This window comes from Calonectris borealis, chromosome 10 (assembly GCF_964195595.1).
Source record: "Calonectris borealis chromosome 10, bCalBor7.hap1.2, whole genome shotgun sequence".
Classification (NCBI taxonomy): Eukaryota; Metazoa; Chordata; class Aves; order Procellariiformes; family Procellariidae; genus Calonectris; species Calonectris borealis.
This window is the reverse complement of record NC_134321.1, coordinates 9,482,928-9,500,287: the sequence shown is the minus strand read 5'-3', so window position 1 is coordinate 9,500,287 and position 17,360 is coordinate 9,482,928. Positions and strand designations below refer to the sequence as shown.

General features: G+C 41.0%; 1 protein-coding gene across 1 annotated transcript in view; it reads left to right on the top strand.

The window, feature by feature from the left end:
- The window catches only part of PTPRG (protein tyrosine phosphatase receptor type G), a 415,889-nt gene that overhangs the window by 78,574 nt on the left and 319,955 nt on the right, over positions 1 to 17,360 (top strand). The window contains exon 2 of the mRNA XM_075158716.1: positions 13,984 to 14,088. Coding sequence (XP_075014817.1) covers positions 13,984 to 14,088 — 105 coding nt within the window. The remainder of the gene's footprint in view (positions 1 to 13,983; positions 14,089 to 17,360) is intronic.

Below are 17,360 nucleotides of genomic sequence, written 5' to 3'. Positions count from 1 at the left end.
CTAAGGGGCACGAATGCAGAGTGTGCTGAATATCTCAGCTGTGTTAGACCTCAGTGGCAATTAAGAATTTGCAGGTCTTTCAAGGATTTCTTTCCTTCTGACTTGACATATTCCTTACTGTGCCCTAAGAAGCACCTTTTTCCTCTCCTTACCCATACAGAAAATAACGAATAGTTATTGATTACATGTTGCTTAATGGGCTCTAATAAATTTACACTTACAATAAAATTTTCAAATGAAGTGTTTCCAGATTAATCGGTGCTTGGTTCATTTGCAGTTAACACTGCTCTGCTGCAGTGGAGTGGCTAAAAATTGCAAAAGCAGCCTCCTGCTCTGTGTCTTTTTTGTTATTATAATATTTAGACTTACATGAGTGGGTTACTGATAAGAAAGTAATCAGTGCCATCAGAAATTCATGAAGGGTACTCAGCAATAACTTTGGCAGGCCTTGGCCCTAAGTGGAGTACCGGTCTCTGCGATGTTTCTGTTACTATTTGGTTTGTCCCGTGTTTGGGCGCTCTCCTCCTTGCCCCATCTCCAATCTGCTATGGCAGTGCTTCTCTGCAATCTTGGCTTCATGTTGCCCACCCTTCTGCTCCAGCTACCTGGGGCCAGAAGAGGCTGTTGTGTTCCTTTCCCAAAACATTTTATTTTTTTGACTGCTGTGAGCAGTGCTTTTGTCCTGCTGGTCTGTCAGACCTGACCCCTGAATGTGTTCTTCAAGCCAGACCTTTCTCAGCGTAGCTGTGCTGTATCTGAGCATTTTGGGTTCTTTCTGCATGATGTCTCTAAGAAATAGTCCTCCTTCTCCATCCACCCAGCTACATACCTCCCCAGGGTTTTGTCCCTGAGCAGTTTGAAAGATCTTTGCTGGTCTTGTGTCTATTTAGAAGACTGGTTTTCAAGCGTGTTTCTTTGAATATGGGACCTTTTTCTCTATTGCACCAACCTCCTTCACACTCCCTGTGGCTCAGTCTTGTCCCACATGTCCCGATTCCCCCTGAAGCTGATTCTGGCCTGTTGCTGCTGTTCAGTTTTGAAGCCTCAGCCTCTGTGCCCCTTTTCTGCGCATTCCGTGTTTTTTGGGGGGTGAAAATGAGGATTGTTTGTGGGTGTTGGGTGGTTGTGTTTTGGACTTCCAAAATCCTGGCAAGTCCTAGTATCCATCTTGATAAGGTAATGGCTAGAGCCAGCTCTGCCGGAAGCTAAGCTTCTTCAGTTTCTTGGTATTTCAGCAGATCTGCTTAAACTAACTTCTTATCTCATGTTTGTATCTTGTAGTTCATTTCAGAGCAATGCAGTAATGAGAGGGATATACTCCATGTGGGCAAAGATGGTCTTTGTACATGCTGTGCTAACACGGATAATATAAGTTGCCAAATGTGCTCTACATCAGTCCTCATTTTCCTGCAGCTTTAAATCTAATCACATACAGTAGATGATATTTTACTAGTCATTGTTAACTTTTTTATAGCTATTTAAAGTCCTGTGTTCAAATCTCATTTGGTTGTCAGCTGGCAAGTAGCTTGAGTATAGAGATGCTTCTTTGTAATACATCAGTTTGTTCATCAGAGAAAATACAATGTCAAGAGTCCTCTTCCCCCCCTCCCTAAAATTTTGATGCATGTTTTTTGAAGAAGTCATGAAAGGATTTAAATCCAGAGCTGAAAAGCCTGACTGGAACTGATTGCTTTGAGCTTCTTGTTTACAAAATATGAATTGGGGGTTAAGAAGGAAAGACAACATGAGCTTTTCTTACAAATAGTGTTACTTTTGATTTCTCTAGCAAAGACTGTGGTGTATATGGAGAATGTAAAAATGAATAACATAAAAGCATATTTAATGGTGAACAACTTTTTTGAGGAAAACTTGTTTTTGGTAGTCTATGCAGTATTGGTAGACGTTCTTTGTAGTTGTAAGATGCAGCTTTGCAGATCCCTGTCATGGATAGGACTAATGCTGTCACAGAACAAGTACTGACATGCTGGCAATGTTTAATGCACTTGTTATTTTAAGAGTCATTTCCTTATTACAACGTATTTTTGAATTGTTTAGAGTAAGAGAATATCTGTTGTGATATTAATATCTCCTTTTTGTGGACAAACTAGAACATAGGATATTGCCATGAAGAAATCTTCTAAGCATTGCAATAAAAGGATGAATCTGTTTAACACTGACACTGGCTGTATGGGAGACAGAATATTGTTACAGTTCACAGTGAAAGCATAAAAGAAGAAGCATGAAATATGGAAATAGAAACTGTGGAACACATGCACACACTTTGGAATTAACTAGCCTGGAGGGAGTTATTTTCTTGAGTAATTAAACTTTCTGTGGGTATTGAGGGCCATTCTGGGGCTTTCTGAGTCAAGTGGGGACTAAGTACAAAGCTGTATTGTAATTAAATAGCCAAGCCAATCTGCTTGGGAAGTGGGAAACCTGCAGCAGTCAACAACCTTGCTTTCTGCAGGTGGTCTGAAGTCTTCGTGAGGATTCTTATGATCCTTAAGAAAACAATTACATTTGTCAGGCTGCGGGCTGTACGCTAGATCTATCTTCCACAGCACAGTGCTTTTGTTGTGTTTTTTAGTAATTTAAGTGGGGAAAGTGAAAGCTTGGGCATTGATTGTGCATCTCTCCAGCTTTCTTCTACCAGACTTCTCTCGTGTTGGCCTGGCAATGTGGGACCTGTTCAGATTGGTTGGGAAGGCTGTATACCTCTCTGCTGATGATCACTTATGCTACGGTCTCTATTCTCAGCCAGAGCTGATCTGCAGTGGCACTCAAGCAAAGCGTGTGTTGTTCCCAGCACTTGTGTGCACTGAACGTCTCCTCTCAAACCTGCCCCTTGTTTAAAAGATGATGTGCATTTGAGCTCCCACCGTGCCCACCACAAGGTGAAAGCATCCCTTTGTTCCTTACGGAGCTCTTCATCTCCTCCTCTTTCACTCTTGTGCTGTGAGAGCACTTCTTCTCTGATGATCAACACTTTTGAGTGCTCTAAAATCTAACTCTTTATGAGGCTTGTTATGAAAATTGATGGATGAAACAAGGAGGTAGAGAGTGGAGTGTCTGAGACTTGAGAGGATATGAGCATGCCAAGGCAAGGCCAGTTAGGGCTGAGCAGCCTGTGGCTGGGCTGTCCAGGCCAGCACAGAGTAGGGCACAAGGTTGGTGGTAAAGATGCTTTGATTCATTCCATGTGTTGTGTGTCATCCCCCGTCATCCCTTCCTCCCCCGCCCCAGGTCTTAGATTTTTGGTTAAAAATGAAATTTTTTTTTTTTTTTTTTAGTTTGAGTAATGGGCCTCAAACAGCATGTGGCACTGCAGCGACAGTCTTGCCAAAGACTGTCTAAAACTGAGTTATTGCTTCCAGTATCTCTGTGCATGTGCCCCAGGATAGCAATTGCCTTTTTCTGCAGTGGTATTGCAGCATGAACTTTCATCTAATTCATTATCCACCCTAATGCTCAAGTCTTTCTGCATTACTGCTTTCTAAACAGCAGTCTCTCACTTCATTCCTGCACTGATTATTATTTCTTCCCAACTGCATTGCCTTACATCTATCTTCAGTGGAATGTCTCACTTACATCAGCCCATTTCGCTGAGCTTGCCAGACAGCTGAATATTTTTGAGGCCATTCTTGCTTGCTTCTCCTCCTCTTGGTTTAGCATCATTTACGTTTACTGAGTGTGGCGTTAGCTTTGTCCTCCAGATGGTTAAATTGGTTGTATAGGAAAGAACAGTGACCCCATGCCTTTTCAGACTGTGCTGCATACCATTGCTGTATGATTACAAAGTGTGCACCATTGCTGGCAATTTTTATCTATTTACTTCATCTGAGCTCTATTACTGCTTTTTTGTTCTTGCTGCCAAAGGCCTTAGTACTCTTGCTCTTAGTAGCATGAGGTTTTGTGTTGAGATCTTTATTGCATTCTCTGGAGACAAATGACCAAGGAACCAAGTATTAGTTTTGGACCCTAAACAGCACCAGACCCTCCTGCTGGGCAATTTCCAGAAAAATTCTTGCCTGGATGAAAAACTAGTGGTGAACTGCAAAGCAAAGATGGAAGTTTGATTCATTTTACAGACCAGCTCTGTAGTATTTATAGTGTCTTTTCCCTTTCAACAATGCAACTTACTTGGAAGGAAAAGAGAGAGTTCTCAAAATGGTAGGTCATGTTTTTGGGGCATATATCCCTGACTAACCACTTGTTCAGTCAGCACAAGAAATCTCTGTTTATCTCAGTTTCCACTTTAGATTTATATTTTGGGAAATAAATGTGATGAAACCCTTTGCTACAAAATCTGTATGTAATGCAAACTGTCAACATAAAAAAAGTTGAAAAACCCCTGTTTTGTAGATCATAAGCCAAATTAAATTCATTTTTATTTGTGTAAAAATGTATGCTTGTTTGCTTGGTTCTACTCAGCTTTTAAGTTTGATCCTAAAATAATTTTTGTGGATCTGGCTGGAATTGCTGTAACATGCTGGAGGCACTAAATATGGCTACCTGAGGGCTCCTGATCTGTTTCAGTGCAGAGTGATACAAATCTCAAGTTATTTCTGCTCGATCCGGGGGAGCATGCTGGTTTATGCCCTTCCATCTTTCCTCCAGGAGATTGTGCAGCTGCGGATGGCGAGATCTGACTGCAGACTGAGAGGAAGATATCTCACAGTGGGACTAGAGCATTTCTCCTTTCTTTTCTTAAATAGTTCTTTATTGAGCTTTCCACCTTCTGCATTAATTTGAGAGCCTGAACCAAATAACCAGGAAGAGATTGATGTGGCCTCACTTTATTTCCCACAGTCAATAAATTGTTAAATGGGCCAAAGGACACAGGTTTAAAAAAATCATTTTGTATAAAGAATGAGGGATTTTTATTAGCTGACAGAGCCCCTGTCTCTGAAGACTTTATAATGGGGCAAGTTTGATCTCATGCCATGCAATGGGAGCAGCTTTGTTGGCTTCATAAAGTGCCTCATCGTTCTCCACGTGAATGAAATCAGCACTGTGCCCTGGATTTTCTGCTGAATGAATGCTGGGCTTGCTGCTCCTTCAGCGTTAGAGGCAGGTGAGTTTGAAGGGATGCCTTGGAGTGAGGACTCCCTGCAGTGGCAATGCTGACCTCTTCCCCAGGAGAGGTCTGGCATGCTCTTACGCGAGAACAGAGTCTCCCTCTGGGGATTCTGCATAAGTTTAGCAGAGAAGGCCCTGGTTTGTAGGTATATTCTTGTCTTTACTGATATGATGCGAAGGTGGCTTTAATGGGATGATGACATGAGTAAACGAAATTGTAGGCTACCTACAAGGGAAGCATGAATCTGTCTGGCAAGATGGCAGCCTGGGTGGACAGAAGTCATGCACAGAGCAGGTCTGCATCACAAGGTCCTTGCTAGGGTTGTTTGGATGAGTCTAGTAAATATTTTTTTTAACCAAGATACTTCTTTTTATGTGACTTAGGGGAATCTGTTTTGAAAAAGTAATAAGGCTGTACTACTACAAATGCTGGCAGTGGATACAAGCAGATTATTTCCAGAGCAGAGAGGTGAAACTGGTGATTTTGCATGAGTTTGTGTGGTTTTGAGAGTATTACTGTGTTTAGTGAAATGAAAATGGTATGATTCTGCATTAAACAAGGAATTGAAGGTACAAAATACTCCATTAGGATCGCATTTATTTGCTATTTGGAGGCTGCTCTTCTAACACTGCATGCTGCAGCACCTGATTATGTGAGAATGAAAGTGAGACAGGTGGTTCCAGCCATGGTGTTTTCTGTTGTAAAACCCTTAAGGTTTAGGTACTTGCAGTAAGGCAAGAAGTGAAATAAAGGCCCCTTTTGCCATGTTAATTCATTGTACAAACAAGACTCCATTATACATGTGTGGTTTATACATTTTCTGGATAAACCATGCCATGAATGAAGAGACCAAGATGGACTCTTCTCAGTGTGCCTGTGCTCCTGGATTCAAGTCCCTTCTGCACTGTGTTGCCTCTGGGTTCCAGCTTGTTCCAAGCTTGACTTCAAGCTTGCCCTTGGGGAAATAGTGCAAAGATATTGGAGCTGGCTGTGTGAGTGGTCATTTTGCCCTCATACCTGCCTTGGTTCACTCTGACCATGCTACCCTAGATACTGGAGAATTGATTTTATCTGTTTTCTCCCTAATATCTGCTGTGATGCAGTCAGCACTGGCTGAGAGAGCGTTAGTTATCCTGCGGAGGTCAGCCTTGCTTATGAACCTCTGCTCTGAAGTTTTATTTCTGTGTTTGCGTCACACATTGTTATGAATAAAATTCAGAGGTGACATGAACCTTCTGAAGTACAGCATGGAGAGGTGATGAACAAGGATGAAGATTCCTCCTTTTAAGAAATGCAGATAATGATGGTTAACAGAAGTCTGAGGGACTGTGAAGAATGCGCAGACCAAGAGTTTTCAAGGTTACAGAGTTTTCAGGTGTTCCCAATTATTTTTTCTGTCTGACTACCCAACTCAGAAGTGTCTAAAAGGAGCCCGATTTTTAGGATGTAATGTGCATTAGTTGTCTTTAAGGTATCTCAACTTAGATGCCTAGAATACCAGTCTGTTTGAAAAATTTGTCTTAAGGGTAGATGGAGTGTATTTCTGCATGCAGGGAAGAGTCAGGGAACTAACAGTGGGATAAAGGTTTTACTCTGCATTTGGATCAAACACAGCTTGTTTTATGTCTGAAGCTGGGGTCCTCAAGCTTCATTTCTGCGGCTCTCGCCATCGCACACAGTGTGGCACGAACAGCAGCCCCTCCATCCTGGAGGAGAGTGCAGTTGTCTGGGCTATTTTTTTTCTGCTCAGCATTTCTGTATTTTCTCAGGGGTAAAGTTAAGAGACTGGGTTTCTTTTTCTACCTGTTGCTCACACATGGGTAGATTTGAGTTCATGTACCTCAGTCGGAGAACCCTTAGTCTAAGGGTATTCCCCAAGTTCTCTGGCAGAAGCTTTGCTGCCGGGCACTGTCCTCCTGGAAGGGGTGATGTTGTGGTTAGTATAATCTGTGTTTTTTATCTTGAGATGGAAATTGTTGGCACTCTTGGTTATCTGGCTGACTTGGCTTATTCCTAGCAGAAGTGTTGCAGGTGATGCCAATTGACATCAGTGGTCCAAATTCACCAGCTATGTCATATCTTGCACAGCTGATGCCAGCAGAGTGTAAGCCATGAAAACGCAAAATCAAGCCCTTTCTAATCATCAGGCAGCATCTGCCTCTTTCTGGCCTCCCAAGCTTCTTTTTCTGAGTCCCCTTAATGGGGCATCGTTAATGCAACTCGAAGTTGCGTTACTGTCTTGCTAATGAGCTTTGCTCATCTTGCTTATAAAGCCAGGCAGGCTGAGAGAAGGATCCGTGGGAACTCGTGACTGAGGAGACTGGTTTGCTTTTCCCTGGGAGGGCATCTGCTCTGCTGGAGAGTGGCTGATAGCACTGGTATTGGGGTACACTTGTGTGTCCTTGTTCTGGTTTGGCGTAAGGCTTGCTCTGAAGTAGAATACTTTCCTGTCACCCTTAAACTTCATCCCTTGTAATGTAAGGAAAAGACTGCACTGAAAATCTGTTTTCTGCTTCTTGTCTGCATCAGCTGTAATGCTTTGGCACTTGCATTGTGTTGATACATTGGAGTAATACAAAATTGCATTACACTTAACTCTCTGGCTTTGGTCTCAACAGGTTGCCAAGGGTTAATGCACGTAGTGACTGTTGTATTCATGTTTGGGATAAGGGCTTTTAATTCTGCTAGTTAATTTAATCCCCACAGTTTGACAGCGCGTTCCCTGGACTATTTTTCATCTTCAAATTGCAGTCTGCTGGTTAGTTCCTGTAAAGGCCTGCTGGGCTCTGCATTTATGTTCTTGTTCTTAGGATTTGCGCTGTTACCACATCATCTATCAGACACGTGAACAATAGAGAATGAATGGTGTGAAAAGTCCCCATGTCATTTTTAGGAATAAACCTGTGGGTTGTGCTCATACAGGAATTAAGGGGCTGCCTGGGTAACTGTCATCTGGGAAAGGTATATACATCTCTTGGCAGATGTAGCATCCGGGTGTCTGTTATTTCACTTAGTTGTGAGAAACTTGTGATTTGTAACTCCCGTATTTCATTAATGGAAAACTGTGAAAAGTGCATGTGCATTCATAGGAGAACAGATTTTGTCTTTTATCTGATAATCAGAAGAAATCTCTGCAGCGTAATCAAGGGAAGAAGTCTCATTCAGAATATAATTTGTTGATGCTGTCTGACCACCATATGTTGTTTTAACTTTCATCCTTCTTTGGCAAAATATAAAATAATCTGCAAAACATGGGAATCCATGCCTGAAGAGTCTGCTTAAAAGTAATGCGCTATCAAAATGGATTAGTTGTGCCTGAAATATTTCTAGATTTATTTGCTGTCAAAGGATGGTAAAATATTTAAGGCAAATAACCTAGTTTTGTTTAGGAAGTTGTCTGTGAAAGAGCCTAGAAAGATGAATTTAACCATTATTTATTTTAATTGTACAAAAATATTTTAATTGTTTAATATTATACATTTATTTCCTATCAGGTTTTTTTTTTTCTCCTCTCTTTTTCCCTTCTGGCCCAGTTGACAACATTTATTCTAAGAAATTGCCCGGAAGCCTAAACTCTTTTCAGCAGAGCGTGTGTTACAGTGTGTAGCATTGCAGTGTCTTCAGCTTACCTGCTTCTCTTTTTAGCACAGTCCAATTAAAAATACAGTAAATGCACCTAGATAAAGATGCTGCATTTCTTTGGTGAGGCTTGCTTAAAGCTTTAGGCTTGCAGATGGCTAAGTGTCTTGGCTCACTGATCTCTTAAACTCCATTTAAGAGATGATACAAAAGCCCTTCAGGTAATGTTTCTGTGCTCCCTCCCCCTTATAAAATGTGGTGTTGTGCAGTCTTCAAGAAAATAGTGGTTTTCTTGTTTTTGAAAAGTTTCCTTTCTGCATTGATTTGATACAGAACTAATTGCTAGCATTCCTTATGACTTGGTGCTTTTTTGCTACACACTAGCAAGATTTTATTTTTAACCCTGCTGTTTTAGTGTTTTTATAGTGTGACACTACTCCAGATTCCAATAGCCAAGTCTCTTGTCTCCAAAGGCTGGCTTGTTTTTCAGCAGTAGCACGAGGTTGAGAAGTACATCAGTTAAGAAGTGTGTCCACATTAGCGACTAGGACTAAAACTGATTCAACTGCTAGTATAGTCCACAGTGGCAAGTCACAGAATGATTACGAACTGGGCAATGTGTGTACCTGTGACTTTGTACCGTTTTAATCGGAACAGCTGAACACAGATTTGTGTGCAACCCTTGTCTTCAAAGAAGGCTTAAAAGAATCCGAGTTTGGCACAGAATCTAGTTAATCTACCATCATAACTAATGATTTCACCATTCAGACATAAAGTATCGACCTTAAAGGATTTTTTTTACATAGCTGATGGCTTGATACCTTTTAAACACCAATGCCGAGGGTATAATCTCTCTGAATAGCTTTATATTTAAGGTAGATTGGGGATAAAATTTTGTGTTTTCATGTGAACTGTGAATACTAGTAAGGTATTCAGGCAGGAATTACCTTATCGTACCTTTGAGGGCACTTATCAAATAATTTTTATTGGAAAGTTAATACATTGAGACAGAGTGAATGGAAAGCTGAGCAGAATGCTAAGCCATATCCAGCATTGCATTGCTTTGCTGTCTGCTGATATGCCGCATGGGTTGATTCATTTAGCACATCATCTAAAATCATGTAGCGTTCAGTACCGATTAAAATTATATGAAATTGTGTGTAAGATATTTCTCCGTGTTAGCTTTGAAGGATCCTCTGTTCCTTGCAGAAGTAGTTCTGATAGGCACAGCACAACTCCACTGACTGCAGGTGTTACGCTTCATAGACACCAATACTGCACCAGCAGCCAGAGAAGTTGCTCAGGATTTAATTTCACGCTTGTGTATCTGAGTATAAGATTGGTCCCCTTCTCTTTTAATCGTGTATCTGCAAGTCTCAGACCATATATTATGGTATTCGTTACTCCTCTGCCATCAGCACTGGCGTGATGTATCAAATGAAACCTTGCAGGGCAAGGGCTTCTGCTGTCCCTTCTCTTCCTCTCTGCCTCCTGCTCTGTGTGTGTGCCTGTATTCCACGCCAGCGCTTCATTTTGGCTGCTCCATTTTGAGCCTTCATGGAGCATGTTCCTACCCCTCCCTGTTGTCCCAATTTCTACTTCCCCAACTTTTCCAGGGTTCCCAGAAAAGAGGAGCCTCCCTGTGTTTGCTCCGTGCCAGGCCAGCCCATCTAATTGCTGGCTTTTCTCCAGCATCCAATTCTGCAGGAGTTTATATTTTCTCCAAAACTTGTTCGGATGTTAGAAACACTGGAAGATGTCAGTTGAGTTTGAGTAACTTATTTGCATGCATAGCTTCTGAAAACGTGGATTGGGGCATTTCAAAAATGAATAAATGTACTCTAATGGCTGGAGCTGAACGAAATACTTTAGCTGTATGTATTTTCAGTGAAAGAAGCAGATTCAGCAATACTGAGATGCCTGTTAAATTTTCATTGGTAATGCCAAGTTGTTTTGGTTGGAAGGTACATCCCCAGCCCCCCCAAAAATCTGGAAAAAGTAATGATTCTGCCTGAAACATAAGATGGTTTTGATAGATGAAGCACTTCATTTTTTGAAATAACTTGACTCGAATGCTTTGGCTTTTCCAAACTTTTATCGGAAAAGCCACTGTATGCTCTATGTACCTTGTACCTCTTCAGTACGAGAGAGTCCGTTGACCCCAGTTGACACCACAGAACAAAAGCACCATGAGATTGAGTCTGTGGTTTCCTGATGGCTTTACCAGTATAAGATATTAGAACAATAGCTATTTGTTCCCACAGTGTTTTCTTGGAGTGTTTGTGCGGCCCCATGCAGAAATGCATGACCGTACTGTGAACAGGCTGGGGAACTGAGCCAGCTTAGGGAAGAAGGTGGTGTCATGATTTTTGATAGAGACAGACCATTACCTTTCCAGTTCACAGCATGGCCAGAGATCTTGACCTATCATCCTTTTCCCAGAGTTTCTGCAGCTATCCAGTAAACATATATCTTCTCTAAATTGCTAATGACTACTGAACTATTGCACATTTGTAAGGGGACTATTGACATTAATGTTGGGCTGCCTAACAGTGATGCAGGATTTTATTTAGAACAGGATGTTCCAATTTGTTTCTTTTTCAGTCCTACAGAAGATATTTAGCGGTATAACCAGCAAGTTCCTTCCCACAGTTGTCTTGACAAATACTTGAGCTCCTCTCTTGGTTTCTAACATCCTTTTTGGTGGAAATAAATTTGTGTACAGCGTGGCTCTTCACTATTTATAAGTATAGATAAATGTACAAATCTGTTAAGTGTCTATGCAGAAAACTAAACCTGCATATTTTCACAAGAATGTCAGGTTTTTAATTGCATAAATAAGATGCTGACTGAAGAAAATGTTCAATTTCACATTAAAGTTAGGCATTCATAAAGGCTTGGATTTGCATAATTTAATTTTCTGCACAGAGGATACTGAAAATCAGTGGTATGATTCATAGCCATACCATGGTTGCCATGTGGCTTTTTGATGGTTCAAGCTAGGCGTACAAAGGGTTTTACAACTTCAGATGTTTTGCACTGACTCAGAGCCTTTTTTCCTTCAACAATATAGATTATTTGGACATAGTTTCTTTTTTCTGATGGTAAGGCATGCAGAAGGGCTCACTGAGCAGGCACCTGCAGGAATACCTTATTCCTTGGAGGAGGCAGGGTGAAATCTTCCTTCTGCCTGCAGGAATCAATTTTTCTGGGCAACAAAACCCCCACAACTATTTGCCTCCTCTTTGTAGAGGATGCTCAGAAGAAAGCTGCTGTTCTCTTTCATTTTGTAATAAGGAGGGACTTTAGGTGTATTTCTCAGCACATGTGATTTTTAAGTGAATAATCAGGCCATTTTTTTCTGATAGTCTTTCCAGCCATCCACCTAGGTTATTTCTATGTGATTAGTATAGATTAGGATTTTCATGGTCTCTGATCTTTGCTCAGGTGGGGTTTTTTTGCCAAGAGGGTTTGGGTCTCCACATCCCTTACCTGTTCTTTCCTGTTCAAATGAGTGCCTATAGCCTCCCAACCAGGTAGACATATTAGGATAAATCAGAAAAGGAAAAGAAGGTATGTGATACAGTATTGCCTACAAATCCTGGTAGCATGATGTGTTCCAGCATTTCTAGTTTGCAGCCTGGAGTGAATTAGCATTTAGAAAGTTGCCAAGAAATCTGGAAAACTCATTCAAATCAGAGGCTCATAATAAATTGCACAATTAGTACAAAGTACCTTTGCTTGCACAAGAGAAAATTTGTCAGGGGCAAACCCATAATGCCTTTTCTGAGATTGCATGACTTTTCCTACCACTTCAGGATTCCAGAATCTGCAGAAATCCATGATCCACGTTGCAGAGTGAAGGGTGTCTATAGAGCTGTTTAGCAGACTTGGGATAGCCCTCGGACACAGCATGCTCTCTGCTGCTGTGGTACAAAGGGGGTGTCACCCAGAAGCTTTTCTAAAGGGAAAGAAAGCCAAATTCTGAGTTACTGGTGCTTGATGTTCAAGGAAGTCCTGTTAAAAGCTTCATTTCAGCCCAGCTATAATTGGCCTGGAAATAGAAGGGAATACAGTGCTTGGTGACTGCATTATGGGTAGCAGTGCTTTACATGGTTTTCTAAAGTTTTAATTTGAATTATTCAGCTAGTTTCTTACTGATCAAATAAGTGGTTTGGGATCAGTTGGACTTAAATTTCCATAGACCCAGTTGGTGCATACTATTTCTTCACATTCCGTGTCTGTGGATCTAAGGGGTTTTTTTGTTTATGTGCATGTATTATAGCACAAAAGTTTTTGGCTGTGGTGCTCTGAGAAAGGTAGTTGAATTTATTACAGACTTTTTACTGACATTTGTGAATTCACACACCTTCAGTTTGGTTCAGTCAGATGCATAGAAACAATAAGCAAAATTTGCACAGAAAAAACCTGAATAACCCAGTCCTCATGGAAGCTATGCATTCCTTTACCAGAAAAAAAAATATTGTTTGAGGTATAAAAGAAAAAACCTGGGTTGCAATGTAGGATTCGTTCTTTTCTGTTTTGGTTGATAAATTTAATTTCTTGTAGGTTGTGAAGTTCTATAAAGATTTCTTCGTTACTGGCCTCTCCCTTTCATGTCATAAGGCATTGGTATTGCACGCTGCGTGTTTTGTCTGACAAACACAACCTTCCTTTGGCTAGAGAGCAGTGCTACGTCTGCCTTGCTTGAGTGACTTATATGAAGTGATGTTACTCGAGCCTCGCTCGTGTTGAGACTGTTACGCAGTGCGCTGTGGGCTCAGGTCTGCAGGTTGTACGTAGAGGAGATTCATTCGGTCCTGCGTGAAACTGTTCTACGTGGGATTTTCAGATATGGCTTAAAATAGGTGCAGTTACAAAAACCAGGATAACCCTGTACCGGCATATTCCACCCGCTTGCATCTGTATTCTTTTAAGGATCTTGATAATTTTTGTGTGGAATTACAATTAGTAGTTTGGTGGTCACTAGCAAAGTAAGCTATCTTTTGGGTCTAGGCAGAGAGAGTTTGGTCATATGTCATGGCTCATACTTGTTTGCTTGTGTATATCAGAATTTCCTTATGGAAATTATTGGAGTTATGCAGGCACGTGCCAGATCAGAATAATGGCATCAGTGAGTCCTGGCTTCTGTGAATCATCTTTGTATGGTGGGTTTTCATGGGTGGGGAACATGCCTGTTAAATTTTTTTTAAGCAATGCCAAGTTTATAGTCTCTGCTCAGCAAAGATTTAAGCTTCACAGTGTAAACTCCAGGGAGTAACTACCACTTTCCTAATGGTTCCTGCTGCTTCTCTTCCCAGCTCTGACTGAAGGTTATGTTGGCTCTCTGCATGAAAACAGACATGGTAGTTCTGTGCAGATACGGAGGCGAAAGGCTTCGGGGGATCCTTACTGGGCATACTCGGGTGAGTTGATCTCTTCAGAAGACTGAAACATGAAATATCTCCAAAATCAAATTGTTTCCTTGCTTTTTGTTACTACTATGCTCAGAAACAGTTTAAATTAGTTTTACAGTGTATTTTCTCCCTCTACACACATCCTCTCCTTTCTTGCGTTCCTGCCATTTACCTGCAGGATTTGCCTTATTACTCTGCTCTTTCTCTCAATCTGCTTTTAGTTTCTTAACATACCCTTAAAAAGGCATACTCCCACAAACTTTTCGCTACTCTCCCTGCCCAATCAATATATTCCCAAGCTCACCATTTGCTTATCCTGTCGAGCCTTCTAGGAAGACTGTAAGCATCCATATATACATCCAGATTAAAAAAAACCCTGGAAATGTTACATTTCTTTCTGTGCATGTATTTTTGCGGTAGTGTATAATGACAACAATGTCAGTGCAGCATCACACCAGGATGTGTGATGCTGAGAAGGTAGGATATTGGGAGGGTATTTTGTTGTTTGTCCCACTGCTCTTATAAGTCTTATGGAAAACCTGATGTGTCTGCACAATTTTGAAATGCCACAAATCAAAATATACTTCAGAATTATGACTTTGATATATGGTTTGACGGTTGGTTCAGGTCTAGAAAATTCCAGCTCTGTATTTGAAGTTGTTAAAAAAACCCCAAAAACTTGAAATCATGTTAATAGCTATGTTGACTCTATGGGAAAATGTCTAATATCTAGAAAGTTTTTATGAAGATTTCAAGCATCATAATGAACTTGTGCATGTTTTTTTGGAAGATCTGAGATGCATTTCAAACATTTGGTGCTCGTCCAAGAAGAATGGTGTGCAGGCCTAGTTTAAGCTAAAGGAAAAATATTACTTTCTAAGAAGTCTGAATACTGATACCAGATAAACAGACAAATATTAATTTTTGACTGCCAACTCCTCACTTTTAAATTTAAAGACCATAAATTTCATTGGATATGAATGGTTATAGGTAAGCTTAGAGTTTTTTTCTGTTAATACACAAAATACCAGATGTCACAAGTTTTCTCTATTAGATCTCAAAATACAAGCCATCTCATTTGCAAGTGAGGTCACGCAAATAAAATACATATAAACATTTTAGTAATGTAGGACAAATGACCACTTTTTGTTAAACTTTGAGACTATCAGATGGACAAATATTGCCACAAGATGTACATCCATATTGCAGCTTAAAATAACTTTTTTAGATTTTAAGCCCCCAAACTCATAAAGAATAGAAATAAGCAAATAGAGGAAAAATTTATATGTTGGAATGAATGGCCTGTTCCTATCTGCTGTCTTGTGTAACATATTACAAGTTAAGTGCCACTTGGCAGATTTATTTTGTTTCTGTTACTGAAAAATGTATTTGGAATATTCATTGCAGGTAGTTAAATGAAAATGTTTTTAAAAAGTTAAAACTCTAGTGGAATTACTCTGTCATATATGTCAAAACTCTTTGCTTGAGTTACTGGACTTTTTTTTTTTTAAACCAGTCCTGGTTTAAAAAAAAAAAAGGGGGGGGGGGAACCCACCCAAAACAAACGAACGAAGCAGCAAAAAACTACAAACCCACCACAGAACAGTTTATGCATAGACAGTTTTCCTAATTGCATTTTTGTGATGGTGTTGTTCTTCCTTTATGAGGAATATCACTTGTTCACCCCTCCAAAACAGCTTTTACCACCCACGAATCCTTTTAGATTATGTCAAAATGAAATGTATAGACCTGATGTGTAATTATGCCTTACCTTTTGGGGGTTTGCATCTTTTTGTCTATTGTTTTCTGCTTCTGTGAGGAAAATAGCCAATCTGTTTTTCAGAGAACAGATAGTGACTTCTCAGCTGTCAATCACATGCCATTTTACCTGATTAGTGCTATCTAATTAGAACCTTTTTGTCACTATTGCTGATAAAAAGAGTAAATTAGGAGATGGAAAATGAGGAAATGATATATCTACCAGCATTTGTCCAGAAACCAGAACAGGATATAATATCGTTTTCTCAGGATGCTTTGTCAGGATACTGTTTGAACAGAGTGACTTGAAATGCCATTCCAGGGGAATGTGGTTTAGGACCGAGTATTCCAGCTGCAGAAACGTGAGTCTTCACCAAAGGTTTCGTGACATGAAATAGAGGTGTGAGCAAACAGCCTAGGTACTGCATGTCCTGGCTGCGTGGGTTGTGCATATGCTGCATTGGAGCAAGCCCATCCTGGAAATGGATGGAGATCTGGTGTCCTCCTGAGCCATGTTGTGGTCTCTGCCTGGAAGGAGGAGCAGCTCTGCCCTGCCGAGCCCTGCAGCGAGCGCCCGGGGATCCGCATGAGAGCGGGAGGAGCAGGGCCACGTGCAAAGTGTGAATGCTGAGATGCAGGCAACGATTTGGGTTGTGTCTGAGAGGGAAAAGGCAAAGGCAAGTAGAGACTTGGGAAAGACATGGTTATTTCTAAAGGAATGTCCTGCAGGAGGGTCAGTATTGCTAGCATCTCCCTGAGAAAGGGAGGGAATTAAGATGAGCAATTAGGTGGGGAAAGGAGCCTGTGCTCTGTTAGAAATTGGATGTTTCTACAGGCTGCTGCTTTGTCATGGCTTGTCATATGTGGGAGTTTCTCTCTCTTTCCTCCCCTCACTTGGTTCCTTCCAGCTCCAGGTGGGATTTTCTGCCAGTTCGGCCTCTCTTATCTGATGTCTTTTGTCCATATTTGCTCACTGAGGGGGCCAGAGGTAATGAAAATGCCTAGCTTCTGTGTTTAGGTTGAAGATGGAAATAAATGGTTGGTGGCAGAGCCCAGATGCCAGACAGATGTTTGTTTCTAGCTGAGAACAGTGAGGAGGGCGATATCTGTTTCTTTCTCCTTGCTTTTCCATTCCCCAGAATATTTCCCAGGAACCCTGAGCAGGGCTTGGCTGAGCAGTTTATGTATTACCAGCGTTTGTCCTGCGGGAAGGATTTTGGACATGACTAGGAAGTTTACATCAAACGAGCCTATAGAGTGTGGAAACTTTACTCTGCAGTAAGCAATTAGTCTGTGTCAATGGTTTCCAAGCTCTTTTACAGACATTATCTGGTAGGCTGCTTCCCTTCCCTATCCTCAAATGGTTAGGCCAGCTCCCCTCCAGTTAGTTGTACAACATCTGCTGGCCCAGCCCCAGCAATTACGGGCAGGGAAGAAGGTTATGCTAGATTGTGCGCTGCTGAATTTGAAGTTTCTTCTAAGGGAATTTGCCAACTGGAGTAAATAAGACCAGGACAGCTTCT